At 49.1% G+C, this 15519-nt stretch overlaps 1 protein-coding gene across 3 annotated transcripts in view; it reads right to left on the bottom strand.

Moving 5' to 3' along the window:
- The window catches only part of LOC119453000 (ras-related protein Rab-37), a 134923-nt gene that overhangs the window by 82500 nt on the left and 36904 nt on the right, over positions 1-15519 (bottom strand). For 2 of the 3 annotated variants that reach the window (XM_037714977.2, XM_037714974.2), the window contains one exon: positions 11941-12051. The exons of the other annotated variant lie outside the window; for it this stretch is intronic. In XM_037714977.2, the coding sequence (XP_037570905.1) occupies positions 11941-12051 (111 nt within the window). The remainder of the gene's footprint in view (positions 1-11940; positions 12052-15519) is intronic. 3 annotated transcript variants of the gene reach the window in all.

The raw sequence follows: 15519 nt of genomic DNA, 5'->3' as shown, positions 1-15519 counted from the left end.
AGCGCAACGACGCTTTCAAAGCCTTCTGCGCTGAGGACGGTCTCGGCCAATGTCCCAGGATCCTTAACACCATCTAATACTCTTGAAAGTTCTTTCCTGGGCACACTGAAGCGGGGACACTCATAGAGATTACACAAAAAAGGTCGCAGTTTCACCCACAAGGCGAAGCATCGATGGCGATAGAAAATTAGTAGACAGCTGTACGAAGTAAGGATAGTAACTTTATTGGCCGTATAAACTTGTAAACGTTCACTTACTAACTAAATTAGCAAGCACAGTGTCACGCACGCACAAGCAAACATGAACACATCTCACTGGATGACCGCGCACATTCGCTATCAAAACGCTGGAGTGAGAAAGCGTGGCGGCCGCAGCGAGAGAATTGACCTTCATGCTGCCTCTCGCTTCAACGCGAATTAAGCGGCGAGAAAACAGCGCACACGAAGCTATCAGCACTCGGCGCACTCTGTTTCCCATCGCAGATCGCTTTCAAGATGGGGCCCGCGCGGCCGCGCCATACGCAGCCGCCGCCGGACTAGAACGCCTCCCTCCCCTCCTCCCGGTGCCCCTCCCCCAAACAGCTTTCCTCCTCTGCGCGCGCGAGATTGAGCCACCATCTTCAGCTCACCCCAACACGCTTTCACTCGCACATACAGCATACGGCGACGTTGTTATCGCCCTTGGGCTTTATACGCAACATCACGGCGACGCCGACGGCAGAAATGCGCCTGGAGTGGCCATATAATTGTTGTCACAATAAAACACGTTCCGGCAATTATGCGCATTTCGCAATGTGCTTAAACAGTCAGTATTGGAAAACAGAACAGCCACAAAGCGGCACGTTCTACAGTTGCTGCGGTTATACACCAGTCAATCAAACAAGCCAATCCAATGACAAAAATGGTGAAAGAGGAAATTAAGTAGCAGAATTTTAAGAGGATTCCGTATGACGACGCGTGAACGAGCTCTAGCAGCGCTCGAATATGGCTCCGGCATTTTAAAGATGGACATGCCAAGCCGCGCGAAACGAATATTTTCGTTTCCCAGCACTTCGGCAACAATTGAATATACTTCGGGTGGATCTAACAAGTAATCATCCGTACGGAGCTGCGTGGTCGAAATAAAACAATTCAACTCATAAAGAAGAAATAGACGTACGATTGAGCTGATTCGAGCCCGATAAACAAAAGCATCAACAAAAATCGGTGGACGATATGGAAACAAGTACTCAAAGAACAAAAAGAAGTAAAATGGACGAATAAAGAGTGCAATTCGCGAACAACGCTCCTCCACACCGAGTTTGCAACAGCGAGACGTGCGGCCGAGCAGATTCTGGCCTCGGATGCCGGTCTCCGACAAAGCACGTCCAATCCCGGAAACAAGCCGTTTCCCTGCCTGACTTTTCTTTCTTTCTTTCTTTCTTTCTTTCTTTCTTTCTTTCTTTCTTTCTTTCTTTCTTTCTTTCTTTCTTTCTTTCTTTCTTTCTTTCTTTCTTTCTTTCTTCTCTTTGTCCTTTCCCTTCGCGTCGGCTTTCTCGTTAGCTGTGACAGAAAAGGAAGAGAAGCAACAAGGGTACGCACTAAGAAGAACAGAAAGAGCCGCAACTCAGTCCACTTAAAGGAAGTGCGCTGGCTGCGTCTTTATATAAGGAAGACTTGTTGCCGCCCGCCACAGACAGAGCGCGCAGATTCAGCCGCACGCGACGAGAGGACGGGAGCAATCGCGCTCGCTGCGCAATCTCTCGTCGCCGAGCTCACTCCTATTCAAATCCCACGAGTACGCGTCGCCGAGAAGCACTGCGCCGTCTTATTCGCGGCTCATTTACTATATGTAGCGTTTTTTTTTCTATTTTTCTCTCTCTCCCCCCCCGCGAGAACGTGACACTGATATCTCGTCCTTCTCGACCACGGAACACGAAAAACAAGCAGAAAGAGAAGTTCGACGTCGAGATTGGACGTCTTTGTCCACCTCGTCAGCCGAGCTAACCATACCCCGTGCTGCGAAGGCCTATGGCGAGAGACTGCATAATTATTCACCGCGCCCGAGGAGAGCCCACTCGCGCCGTCCGAACTCTTTCCCGTATCGCGCGGTGACACCGAGCCGATGAGGGAGGGGGGGGGGGGGGGGGGGGGGGGCTTTTCGTACTCACAAACCCTGGGCCCTGCAGCCTGCAGGGCTCCGGGACACGGAAAAGGGTGCCGCAGTGGAAGACGAGGCGGAAAGAACCCGTTATTTGCTCTACAGAAAATGGAGGAAGCGTGTAAAAGCAAACGTGCGGCGAGCTAAGCACACACTGTCCCGATAGAAAGAGAGAGAGAGAGCGTGCGCCATCCAACGCAGAATCGCCGAGTACCGCAAGTAGGTCGGGGACGCGGGGATGCCCGAATTTTCTTCGGTAAAGTATAAGAACGTGTCGCCGTGCGGAAGTTCCTCATTAAACGCATTCGATCGAGGGAACGCAGCTCCAACCGAAACTCGCAGGAACCTGCACCATGGCCATTATAAATTTACGTGTGACAATCTGTAATCAGACACACCTGCGCGCATCATCCCGCGACCCCACCTCTTCGAACACAGAACCACAACTCGAAACGTCGGTGACCCTGTCTGATACACTTTAAACTTAGTTCGGTGGTTTCTCCACAAGCTCTCTCTTCAGATGCGGAGCCACTCGGCGCTATAGTTCCGTTTGTCGTGCACGCCCATTGCCGGTACTCGGACAAATGTCGCAGTCCTCGCAATTTCTCGGCGCTGACGACTTTCGAACGACGACGCGAGTAACACTCGCCACAACTCGCGTGTGCAAAAGCGCCAGCGACAACGGATTGGCAGACTGTGCCCTTCCATTGCCAACGAACAGGCTGTGGCTCCGGCGAGTGCCACGGGTGCCCTGTTTACAGACGCACAGAACAAACCGCCAGACCAAAGAAGCGCGATTACAAGAACCGCTGGAGCGCAATGTCACGAGAAGGCGGCCGGAAGCAGTATTCTACGAGCGGGCGATCGCGCATGGGACAGCATCAGCCTACAGCGGCAGAGTCTAAACTTAGTCCAGCCCCATCGATTTGCAACCGGAGAGGGCCAAGCCTCGCACCTCTCATTCTAGTCGGCAGCGCTACGTGCAACAGCACACGCGAAGAAGCCAGAGAAGAGGCCCACACGACTGGGCCCCCGAAGGCCGTTTCTCTGCACTACAGGGAAGCACGCGGAGAAGAGCCAAGAGTGCAAATCCGTTCTCGGTGCGGGCTTTCGAGCGGAAGAAAGTCGGCCCTGGAGCTGATTCCAAGACTGATTGAAACAAATATTTCCTTCTCTTTTATCTCTAGTTGGCTAATCCTCGTGATAACGTGCTTCCGCTTATATATATATATATATATATATATATATATATATATATATATATATATATATATATATATATATATATATATAAAGAACGAGAAGAAAGGGAACTGAGGGGCCCGATTATTATTAATCATATCATATAGCTTCTACTTCGTTTGATTCACCTGTTAACGTGCCTCTCCATTCCTGTCTTTGTATTTTAAATGATGTAACATATTACAGGGACTTCAGGAAAAGCGCAAAACTCGCCTAACAGCTTCGTGTGTGGCGGAATGTTACCACGGCAAGGTGCTGTAAATTGCCACACTAATGAAAGAATCCACCTCAGCCAATGTTTGAACATGGGACCTCTCTGTTCTGATGTTATAGCGCTTCTATAGTGATTGTACCATCAGGATTATTCTGATCCCTTTGTATACGTTAGTTTACTAAAAGAATGTCGCAGTTTCACCCCAAAGGCGAAGCATCAATTGCGATAGCAAATTAGTAGAGCTATACGGAGTAAGGATAGTAGTTTTATCAGCTGTATAAACTTGGACATGTAGCAGCACCAGCAACGCGCAGAACTGTTGTCGACGCCGTCGACGTTTTGCCCATATTCGCACCGAACGCGCGCGGCGTTGGTGACTGTTGCCGGTGCCTCTGGCGGTGGCTCGGAGGTTTGTCGACGAGATCAGCCGCCGCCAGAGACGCCTGCTGCAGTAACGGACACCGCGAGCGTTCGGCGCTAATGCATTCTCATTTTCTCTTTCTTTCCCCCCCTCTCTCGTGGTTTTTCGCGCGACGGAAGACGCGCCGTGCGTTCGCTCCCCGTGAAAGCGCACGTCCCTCGCGTGCTTTCAAGCGCACATACAGCAGACAGCACGCGGCGACGATTTTATCGCCCTTGGACTCTATACGAAACCTCACGGCGGCGACGGCGACGGCAGAAATCCGCTTGGAGTGTCCATATAATTGCTATCGCAATAATATGTGTCCCATTGCAGGCAAGAACTTGATATGCCACAAAAGTCCACCAAGCAAGAGTGTCCTGGTGTTGAATGGTTGAAAGAACAAGCGCATACAGTGTAAAGCTCTGCGGAGGCATCGACGAAGAGCTAGTTCGGAAGGAGTATCCAACCAGTTGCAAGTGTGTTTGCTCATATTCGCTGATATCGACTAACCCTTCGCAAGAGAGTCGCGTGGTGCGGTGCACGATGAAAAGATAAACAGGCTGGCGCTAGACGTGAAGTTCAAATCCGCCATCCCAACTTCTGAGTTTAATCTGGACACCTGCTCACGCAGGCCTAATCGGCAATGAAACGGCCCACGCAAGTGCTCGAGCTTTCACGAACCGAGCGCAGGCTAGGCTAGGGGACGGTTCAGCCGCCAATAATCTACCTCCAGCATTCACCTCCAAAGACAAGTTACTTTCATACCACGACATTTGCGGGCATTACCGCCTAGGTCGCCGAACCCTCCCACCTTTAATGTGTCGGTCGTCACGCATACACGAGGTGCTATGGCGTAGACTGCAGACTCGCACTTTTCTATCCCCTGCCTTACGTCACAAAATTCACCCTGGAATATACCCTACCTCAGCCTGCAAGTTTTGTCCCGCTAGCAGAGCGGACCTAAACCACATTATGTGGCCACGCAAGAACCACTCCCCACCCCCTCACCTTTGTAGAGTTTTAAGTAGTCGGGAGCTGTGGGAGGCTGCCATGCGCAGCCATAACCCCGAACTTCAGGAAGCTATCCTGAGGTGGGCTGAGGTGGTAGAGGCGGCCTACCGCGAGTAGGACAACCTCTCTCGCCTTCTTCTCGCAGCCCATTTCCCTTTAAGATGGGATAAATAAAGTTGTTTCTCTCTCTCTCTCTCTCTCAAAGATAACGGAAAACAACACGAGAGGCTTGTGCTCCGGAGCGGGAGTAAGCAGAGCCCTTCCCAGGAAAGCCTGCCTGCCTGCACGGAAAGCCTGCATTCAGAAGATCTAACTGAAGTCGAAAAAATCGAATGTTCCGAATAGGCTGAGCGTAGCGACGCGCGAAGCAGGCCAACAAACAGCAAGCTGTTCTACAAGAGCGAAAAGTGCGCATGCCACAGTCAAACTGCTAAAAAAAAAGTTTTGTAAGAGTTTTGTAAGTTTTGTAAGTTTCGCGAGCAACATAGTCCTGCCATGAAGAAGTGAAAATGAGTTTAATAAATAGTAGCTGTGTCAGCGGAGTGCAGTGTGGTGCGATGACAATGCGAACGTGGTTCTCGTTTAACGAAAACCCATCAGGCTACGGGTTCATTCGCAAGGCATGGCGAGGGACAGCTTGTAGTGTTCTTGCTACTCATGTTTTATGTCATATTTCATACGTTGCCTATTAATGAAATTTGTAGTTAACGCTTACGTTGTGACAACAGCAGTAATGAAAACGAAGCAACCGCAGAGAGGCTTCTAGCTTCCAACCTCTTGACCTGACCTTTCCGTCAATTCTCCTCTATAGACGAAGCTCAACATTTTATTTTTAACTAGGAGACAATCCACTCCTAAACTGTCACAAATCTCCGTAGCATGCATCGCGAGGTAAGGTGGCACGTCCGACTGATGGGGCCACATTTTGCGGGTTGCGTGAAGAGCACACGGACAAGAAGGGCGGCTCGGATGACACTACACTGTAAAATAATTTACGCCGTTAGGAGTGAATAACGGTGCACATGTGTCTATAACTATCACCCTTACAAGGATGTAATGTTATAAGGTCCTTATAAGGTTATAAGGATGTAAATTATTTAAAGTGTAGTGCTACACATACACGGGCCTGCAGTGACTCGGGGTTAAATTATGCAAGTTTGACACGCTTATCGTTAGTCCATCCTAATTCATGACTGAAGGCCTGCAGTGACTCGGGATTAAATTATGCAACTTTGACACACTTATCGGTAGTCCATCCTAATTCATGACTGAAGGGAATAATACAGATGACGGAATCGGTGAACAGAAAATGAAATAATCGCGAGCCGATTTCTCTGCTGTTAGAGGCTTCGGGTGCTAGGCAGGTAAAAATGATGCTTTCGCTGAATTCGTCGAAACCCATTTTTCCTTCCCGGTCTTTAGTGCTGCCATTCCCGAGACAGTTAAGGGCACACAAAGAGTCTGTTGATCGCACATTTCACCCTTTAATGCCAGCTTCAAACAGTCACTGTAGGTCAGTGGCTATGACGCCGTGCGCCGCTGAGCGCGAGATCGTGGGTTCGAATCCCAGCCGCATTCATATGAAGGCAGAATACAAACACGCTCGTGTATATACCGTGAATTGTAAAAAAAAAAAGGCGAAGCATCGACTGCGATAGCAAATTAGTAGACAGCTATACGTAGTAAAGATAGTAGTTTTATCGGCCGTATAAAGTTGTAAACACTCGCTTACTAACTAAATTAACAGGCACCGTGTCACGCGCGCTCAGGTAAACATGAACCCACCTCGTTCGATGACCGCGGAAACTCGCTGTCAAAACGCTGGAGTGAGGAAGCGCGGCCGCAACAGCGAGCTATAGACTAGACCTTCGCGCTGTTTCTCGCTTCAGCGCGAACTAAACGTCGAAAGCACAGCGCATACGAAGCTACCGGCATTCGACGCACTTTGTCCACATGCAGGTCGCTGCCAAGATACGCACGGCCGCACCGTAAGCAGCAGCCACCGGAGCAGAACCCCCACCACCACCCACCCCCAATGCCTCGCGCGCGAAAGAAGACGGCGCGCTTCCACCTCGAACTTCCTCCCTCGCGCGCGCGAGATTGTGCCGCGATCGTCGGTTCACACTCGCTAGCTTTCACTCACACATACAGCGTACGGCGCGCGGGGCCGATGTTATCGTGCTTGGACTTTATAGGGAACATCACGGCGACGGCATAAATGCGCTTGGAGTGTCTATATAATTGCTATTGCAATGACAAACCGGTCAAATTTAATCCGGAGCCCTCCACTGCGACTTTAGCCCACTGCGCAGTTTTTGACCGTTGTTAAACACCACAATTAGATCTTTTTCCAGAGGATCAAATACGTACGCGTAATATGCACTCAAAAAAAGGGAAAAAAGAAGAAAAAAAGCGGAATGCCGAAGCACTTCGTCCTGCGCACCTGAGCAGACACCTCCGCGCAGCGTCCCGAGCAGTGCACGGAACTGTATAGGGAGACAGACGTCACACGGAACAGAACGTGTGCGGTTAAATGAAATTCTTTTCGATAGCACGGCGGAACTCGCGATTCTTCTGCAGAAGCGATTAAACCTCGCTCGCAAACGACGTTTCACGGTCTGTTCCTTTGCACGACCATGTTTGACGACGACGACACTTATCTGGCTCCTCCTCGGTTGTGGCAGATAATTTAATATGGCGGCGTGTCTGCACGGATCGCTGGGTGGGCGCCGTTCAGCCTCCGAGACCAGCCGTATCGAATTACAGCTTCGTCGCGGGAAACCGAGCGTAAAACCGGGCTTATTTGAAAAATGCAGATTGTGAAACGTCTCCCCTTCCCGCTTCCAAACGTCTCCTCCGCTTCCGTGCAGTCGAACGCAAACGACTACCGGCGACTTTTCGTTCTTAAAAAGAAAAACAAAAAAATGAATGAAACCACTTTAATTTTACGAGCCGCGCATGAACATCGGCACCACCCTGAAGGTATGAACAAACCGTAGCGAACAGTGTTTCGCGCGAGGGCTATGCAACGTTCTGCCTACAATATTAAGGCATGCGGAGCAGAGTGGGTAACTTTCTTTCTTTTTTGAAGAAGTCGCCACATCGCGCGGTCGGAAACAGTCCACGTTTAGGGAAAGGCCGCTAAGTGATGGTGATGATGGCTCGGATTTTCGTCTTTTTTATGCTTCAACTGTTCCCTCCTAGACGTCTATTTGCTTTTTTTTTAACTACATGTATTTGAATTACCTCCAGTGGCGAACATTCAACCGTCAAAACGTGAAAAAGGAAAGGATCTCTAGCCTAGATTTTCTAAAAAAAATTTCAGGTCTAAAGTTTGTGCTTCACCCAGAAAGGCAGCTTTGATGCTTCCAGATGGCTTACTAATAAGCTCTTTGGTGTGTCTTAGAAGTATATACGTTGCTAAAAATATATAGGCTATATACGTTGCTAAAATGTCACCAGAAAGTCGCTAAGACTCCGAAAAAGAAAAAGTCGCCGTTAAGGTTAACTAAAAACTCTGTAAATTTAGCGACTTTCTCACTGCTCTCTATAGCCACTGCTTTGCTGCATGCTAGCTTTGCTTTGTGCGGTGACCGTGAGCGGCTATGCTCTCGTCTTTCTCTCTCTTTCTCAACTTTCTTCTTATCTTTCTACCTCCAGTGTAGGATAGCAAACCGGGTAATTTGCGTTTCTCTTTTCTTTCGTCTCTTTTGATGATTCGTTCGAGTTCGCTCTCCCTACGTTTCAGTTCCACTCGTTGGCTTCGGGCGCCCTCTTCAAATCGCCCTCGTAAGCCGGCTCCTTTTTTGCGCACACGAATTAAAGGGTAGAATAAGAAGCAACGTCAATTTAATCATTGAATTCACTCACCAAAGATAGGTGGATAGTGAGCTGGCCACAGTGGCTGTTTCTTTCTTTCCGTCTTTCTTTCTGTTTTCATTTTCCTTTACCTTATCATTTCTACATTTCAACTAAAAGAACACATAGTTTTACTTTTGCTTTCCACGGCTTCTGTCTTCATTTTCTGTCGTCTGCGGATTAGGACACAGCCAAAAAGGAAGAAACAGATAGTGGCCCGTGCCGTCGTCAAGGTGCCTTCTATTTACTTTTTATGTGTGTCATTATAGTGGCAAACATGTCCTTCAATAAATGTGGACGCCTCGCGTCGACACTCAGCTCCAGACGCCGTCTTCGCACACTCTGTTTCCTTGCCTCGAAGCAGGCTTCGGCTGAAACCTCGGCCCGTCTATAGAGTACGCGAACGCACGCCCATCAAAGCACCAATTATAGGCTCGCCAAAAAAAAACGGTGTAAACGATGTCAAATCGAACTGCCCCACTCAATCAATTAGTGTCGCTTTCGTAGGAGCGGATGTACCGATAGAATGCGTCACGTGGAAACTTGCAGAACGAGGCTAGCTATGTGCAAGTGCCAACGCAAGAAACGATGTGTCCCAGTGGCGCAGCCGCCGATTCCTCGCTCGCGCGTGTCTTCTTCGACGTGACGCGAGCGCGCTCAGTTAATCTCGGGCCTTTAAACTACGCGCAATCGCTCAGCGTTGACGCGCTCGCTCTACGTTGACCGACCACGTTCCTCAAGCTGCCCTTCCCACTTCGCATCACTTACGGAGCAGTCGTCTTCGCTCTCTGAAATCGTCAAATGCGTCAAACTCGCGCGGTGGTTCCACACCCCGAGCGCGAAGCGAGCAGAAAAAAAAAAAAAAAAGAACGGTGAAAAGCACGCCTAAGGCATATCGATGCACACACACACACACCCAAGAGAGAAAACTTGGAGGCAATGGAAACAACGCCCCCTCACAGTGCACCTCGCACATACGCAGTCCACACGCAACTGTGTCCACTGTGCGCCACCATCGGACACTGCTATATCGATTATCGAGGTTCGACCGAGCTGCTACTGCAAGCGCAGCAGCGAGGTAATCGGCTCGCCGCAAACTTCGCACCGTGGTGCTCCACCCCGGGTCCGAAGACCATTCGTCACGGACACAAACGCAGTGGACACTAAAGAAAAGAAGGCCAGAAATAAACTGGAACGCAATAAAACGTATAGCTGCTCCAAGGCGGCACATTCGGAAAGAAGGCCAGAAGAAGCTCGGTGCACGACTCAAGGCCAGCTCCGCCAGGCACGACTTTGCACGGCTGCTGGCGCAAAAGGATACAGAGTCGATACTTGGCCAGTCCATTGGCGGTCTGCGGTCGGGCGATGGATATACAGTGCGCATCATTCACGTCGGCTTTGGCGTCCCCCCTGAAACGGGCTCGAATCTATTGGCCCTCCGCGGATTGGCCGGACCTGCTCCTTCCCTCATCGCAGATGCCCGGCGAAGCCCTTGTTTGCTTTGGTCTCGTTTCCGAGCTCGGAGATAGCGTTGCGTCCGTCTCCCCTGCCTTCGTATTAAAGTCTTTTTTCACTCTGCTCGCCTCAAGAATGGAATACCAACTCTTCCAGCAAACCATCCTTCAGAGATGAAGCACGTAAAATATATGAATTCTTCCGGGCGAATATTATATACCGCTGGCTTTGCGATAAGTTATAAACGGCAACTCTTATTCGCCAAGTACCCCGGGGATTGGATATGACGAGTGGTCGATAATCCGCCGAATAAAAGACGCACCAGAACCATCGTTGAAAGTGTGGCGATTCCGAGATGTGTACGAGTGTCGCAGTGTGGTATTCCATAACGTGAAATCTACGTAAATGGTGTCGTTTCGAGCGCTTCAGTGATGCGCCAAATATCGAAAGCATCGAACACGCAGTTTGCTGTTTAAAGGCACATTCGTATTACTCATATCCTGCATATTTTTCGACGACTTATTATTTTGGTAAACTTATTCGCACGGTAACAGGTCTCGTCTCAAATACAAAAGCGAGAACATACCGGCGTACGCCAGACGGCAAACGGGCACATTAACTAACCGCGTTAAATAAGTATATGCTGTAATTCACTGCTGCTGATATAATAATACTCTGTGAGTCATCGTAAAGTACTCGCCTATACGAGTTCTACAACTAAACAAACCAAATCTCCAATGTTAGCGCGGTGGTCTCGACAGCGCGCGAGATATGTCGGCTCAGCGAAACCGGGGTGTTTCGATTTCTTCGCCGCAATGCTCGGCTAATATGCGGCGAAGCAAACGCAAAAGGGCAAATGAGGAGGACCTAAAGCTTCGTTAAACCTGCCGGATATTGCTCCGCCAGAGCGCTTCTCTTTTAGTACTTCGCCGCAATGTTCGGCTAATAAGCGGCGAAGCAAAACACAACACTGACACAACCGGATGGTTAAGTTCTTTTCGGTGTACCGGTCTGATGAGAGGCAAACCGAAGCTTTTCTCCGGAGAACACAATAAAAATAAGCCACTGACGGCAGCGAACAAGCCCGCTGGGTAGACGCCTCCAGCTCAGCGTAGCTCCAGCTAGGCCCTTTCTCTCGCCTTCGCCTAGACGCGTGCACTCCAGGCAGAACTCGCTGCCTTTTCTGGCTCCTCTTGCTGACTGACTAACCAGTGAGGAGTTGAACCCGCCATAAACTCTACACACAACCTAAAGTTTTTTTTTCACATTAAGTCACCCAAGTTGAATTTAAGGTTGACTACTGATTGATTGATTGATTGATTGATTGATTGCCTGGTTGGTTGACAATGATCAATCGATCGATCGCTTGATTCAATTATTGAATAATTGTATTTCTGTCACCGAGCAACACTTGAATGTACGCCACAGTGTAACGCTGCGAACTGTAGCTTACGAGTTGAGCAATGCAATGTTCGCTCAGTCACGGCGGCGGATGATTAGGGACTGCGAATAAGGTGCTTGCTTAACAGCCAATAACGAACAAGGTTTGAAGAGCCGCTCATGCAGTGAAAACACTAAGGCGAGGGACGCAAAGAAAGCGGGTCCTGTCCATGCTGACCCTGAAGTCCATGCCGACGGTGGAGATGTAGGCTCCGCTGAGGAACGAGCCGTCCTTGTAGCGGATCAGCAGGCACGTCTTGCCCACACCAGAGTCGCCCACCAGCATCACCTGCGAGCAGAGCAGGAGATCAGTGCAATATTCGCATTGTGCGTGTATTATATATCGAGGTTGAACAGCTGCCTCGCAATATATATATATATATATATTATATATATATATACGAACACTTGCGCGGAAAGCGGTACGACCACTTAATAACAGAGCGTATACGACACCTGGACACTGCGACGGAACGCAGGCACGCAAGCAATAGAGACACGTGCAGTGGCAACGTAAGCGCGTAACGAGTTCGTACCCACACCGTCGACGATCGCGTATGCACAACGTGAATGACCGCATTAAAGGTAACATCTTTGGTCAAGTGAGCGGAAATATGAGCCACAGGGCGGGGCTTTGCAATAGTGACACGGTCAGAGACACGTACATACCAAGTATATATAATTCTTCCTTTTTATTTCATTTCCCTCTTTTCTTTACGCCCTATACGCGCAAAAATAGACACTAAGATTTACATATACAGACTAATGTGCATCAAAAAACACGGGTGCTACGAATGTATATTAATTATGATAACGCGCTGAATTGAAAGCGCTTAAAGTTTAACCACATTAATTGCTTTGCTAGCTGACAAGAATTCGTATTCGGCAACGTCTACCAGTATAGTGTCGGCTCACTAATGCAACAGTCTCCGAATTCTCTTTGATAAAATAGGGTTTCAACACATGCAGCTAGACAGTATAGCGCTTGTGTTGTCGCGGGATGATAATGATAATTAACGTCGCTTCTCAGGCCGGTTAATTTCCTCTATCCGAATCGCCTATAAGCGCCATCTTACAAATACCTCTGGGCGCCGTCATCTAATGCAGCGCAGTCGCCTATGGGTGTGCCGCCAGGTTCTTCGTTATTATATGGTGCCACCTCGTTCAGTATAGTATATCGCGGAGACAACCAACCAGCACAAGCGCTGCGCCGTCTGGCGGTGCACAAGAGCGTTAAGATGGCGCCCAAGATTTCGAGTGCTGGCTTCCTCCATTGTAAACCGAAGCTACACTGTAGAACAAAACTACATTTAAAGGGGCAAAAAGACGACAGGCACAAGCTGCTCGAGCTGATTATGCCCGTCATCCTTCCGACAGAACTATAACAGTTAAACAGCGCAGTGCTAAGCTTTAAGCCAAAGCAGTCCCCGCACGAGCTTTGCCGCATTCACGCCGCGCTCTCTCTCTCTCCCTCTCTCGCGTCAAAGCCAAGTCGAGCGTGCCACACGACGTCAGAGCCACACGCTCCCTCATCTATGCACGCGTGAATGCCAGATACTGCAGCCCAAACACGCGAGTTGCAGCAGCGCGGCGGCGATAGCCGGGTCTCAGTGAGACGGGATGTATACTGTATACAGTGTGCTATACAGAACGGGGGCGCGGCGCCGCATTCCTCGTGCAGACGCGCCATCTGGCGCCTAATTATCCCACCCGCCACCAGAGTCGCGAATTGACAAAGCCGGCGTCGCATGCCTGCCACGACCTCCCCCTTTCCGCGCACAGACGCACTCGAACTAGCGGCATGTGTGTGTGAGCAGGCACGTGCATGGTATTTTGCCTGCGCTATACGCACGGACACGCTCAATGCTTTCCTGCGGCTGGAAAATGATGCTATACATCTGCATTGCCGCCGCCAGAGCTGGCCCTCAGCCCTATAGCTGCACCCTTTCTCAACATTGTTACGAGGAGGCGAAGAAGTTTTATACGGTAACGGAGGAGCTGGTATACGGAGGAGGCGAAGTTTTATAGCCGTAACACTATGTTCGTTGGCTTCGTGCGTCTAGCGTTTTCTTCGCCGTTAGCGAACCTGAACCGCACGGCGCGCCAACCTGCGCTCTGTGCTCTCAGCAATAAGCCAATGAGTGCATCTTCAGCCACGTATGCGACGAAAATAACGCAGGCACGAAGCAGATGCAAAGGACAACGGTGGGACTTCTAATACAGCAATTAGTATACACATGTTGACGACTTCAGCTAAGGTTCGTGGTATAGTTTACTGAACACAGAGGTCATATAGGCTCCGATGTACAGGAGGAAACTGGCCTTGTAGCCGCATTGTACTCAACATCGCACTTCCATATTAAAAGATTATTCTAGGCAGGACAGCCTCAGCGCGAAAATGGCAGGCGCTCTCATAAGATAGTAAGAGGTAAGAAAAAAGTTCTAGCGCGTCTTTTTCTCTCTCTTTCTCTCTTTCTTTTATTGAATAATTCTAACAGCTCATAGTGTCCTAGATCATTTAGAAGTGAAGTAATGCAGGAAGCAAGCGCTTCCAACTTTACCATTCTCCCAGTTAACGTTTCAACATTGTTAACCAATTGAGGGCTCGCTATATTACCAGACAGTCGTTAAGGGTCCCGCTGTAACCACTACTGCGTCCACGCAATAGCTGCCATGTTCAGCTCGACACCTCTACTGTAGCTTTGAGAATTCACTGCAAATATACATTTACGAAAATAACCTTCGATGACACGCGGACAGAACAACACCGAAGGTCACGTTCACATAAGTGCCGCCCACCAGCATTTACAAATTTCCTGGAAGCATTGTTGATTGATGCTAGAGAGCCCAAACACCAATCCGCATTTTAAAAAAAATCTGCTCGCTTTTATTTCTGCATGCCCACGGAAAGTACATTTGTATAACAAACAATAAAATACCTATTCGAGTTATAATTAATAAATGTAGTAATTACCTGCTACTTCGTTTTCCGAACTCACGAGAAGTGAAAATTCACTCCAGCAGATCAACGACGCTATACTATGGGCTTTCCGTTAAATTTGCCACCGCGGTTAAATCAGCATGTTGATATCGCGCTCAGTGTATCAAAAATGATACGTTGGGGATTTAATGTTACGGACCTTAGTACTTTTAGTTGATGTCGATCAAACGTTGTCGCTTCAGCGCGGCTCGCACAATAAATTATATGGTTCATACACCCAGTTCTCACCCCGCCAATTCCCTCAGCAAGGCTTTGTCTTTCATCGACATCAATTAGAGGCTGAACAGCCATCCGAATTTTTCTTTTTAATGCGATAGCATCCTAGGCGCGGACTTCTCCCACTTTGGAGGTATCTAACTGAACTGGAGATGCGTCGAGCGTACACGTGATCGCGCCACTGTGTGCACGGAATGGCAAAAGACAGGCGAGGCATAGAAACGTCACTTTGATAAACTTCTGCAAGGTCGCTCGTGACGCTACAGTCGGAGTATGCTATCGCATGAGATTTAGCCGTGCTACGTCCTGGCCTAGATTCCTGCTTAAGCTGCGGCGCGCACGAAAGACGCAGTCACACAGGAAGTTCACAAACAAGCACCGTTTTCACGAAAGCTTCCCGTGTCCTTCGTGTTTATGCCGCGCTGCAGTTTAACCAATGAATAATAGCCGACCCGCCTAAATTTAAATTCTGGCCCTAGGTTTCTTTTTTATGAAAATTTAAACTATCCCTTCGAAACAAATGTGGGCAGCTTACACTAG

This window comes from Dermacentor silvarum, chromosome 5 (assembly GCF_013339745.2).
Source record: "Dermacentor silvarum isolate Dsil-2018 chromosome 5, BIME_Dsil_1.4, whole genome shotgun sequence".
NCBI classification, from domain to species: domain Eukaryota; kingdom Metazoa; phylum Arthropoda; class Arachnida; order Ixodida; family Ixodidae; genus Dermacentor; species Dermacentor silvarum.
This window is presented reverse-complemented; position numbering and strand designations above follow the sequence as displayed.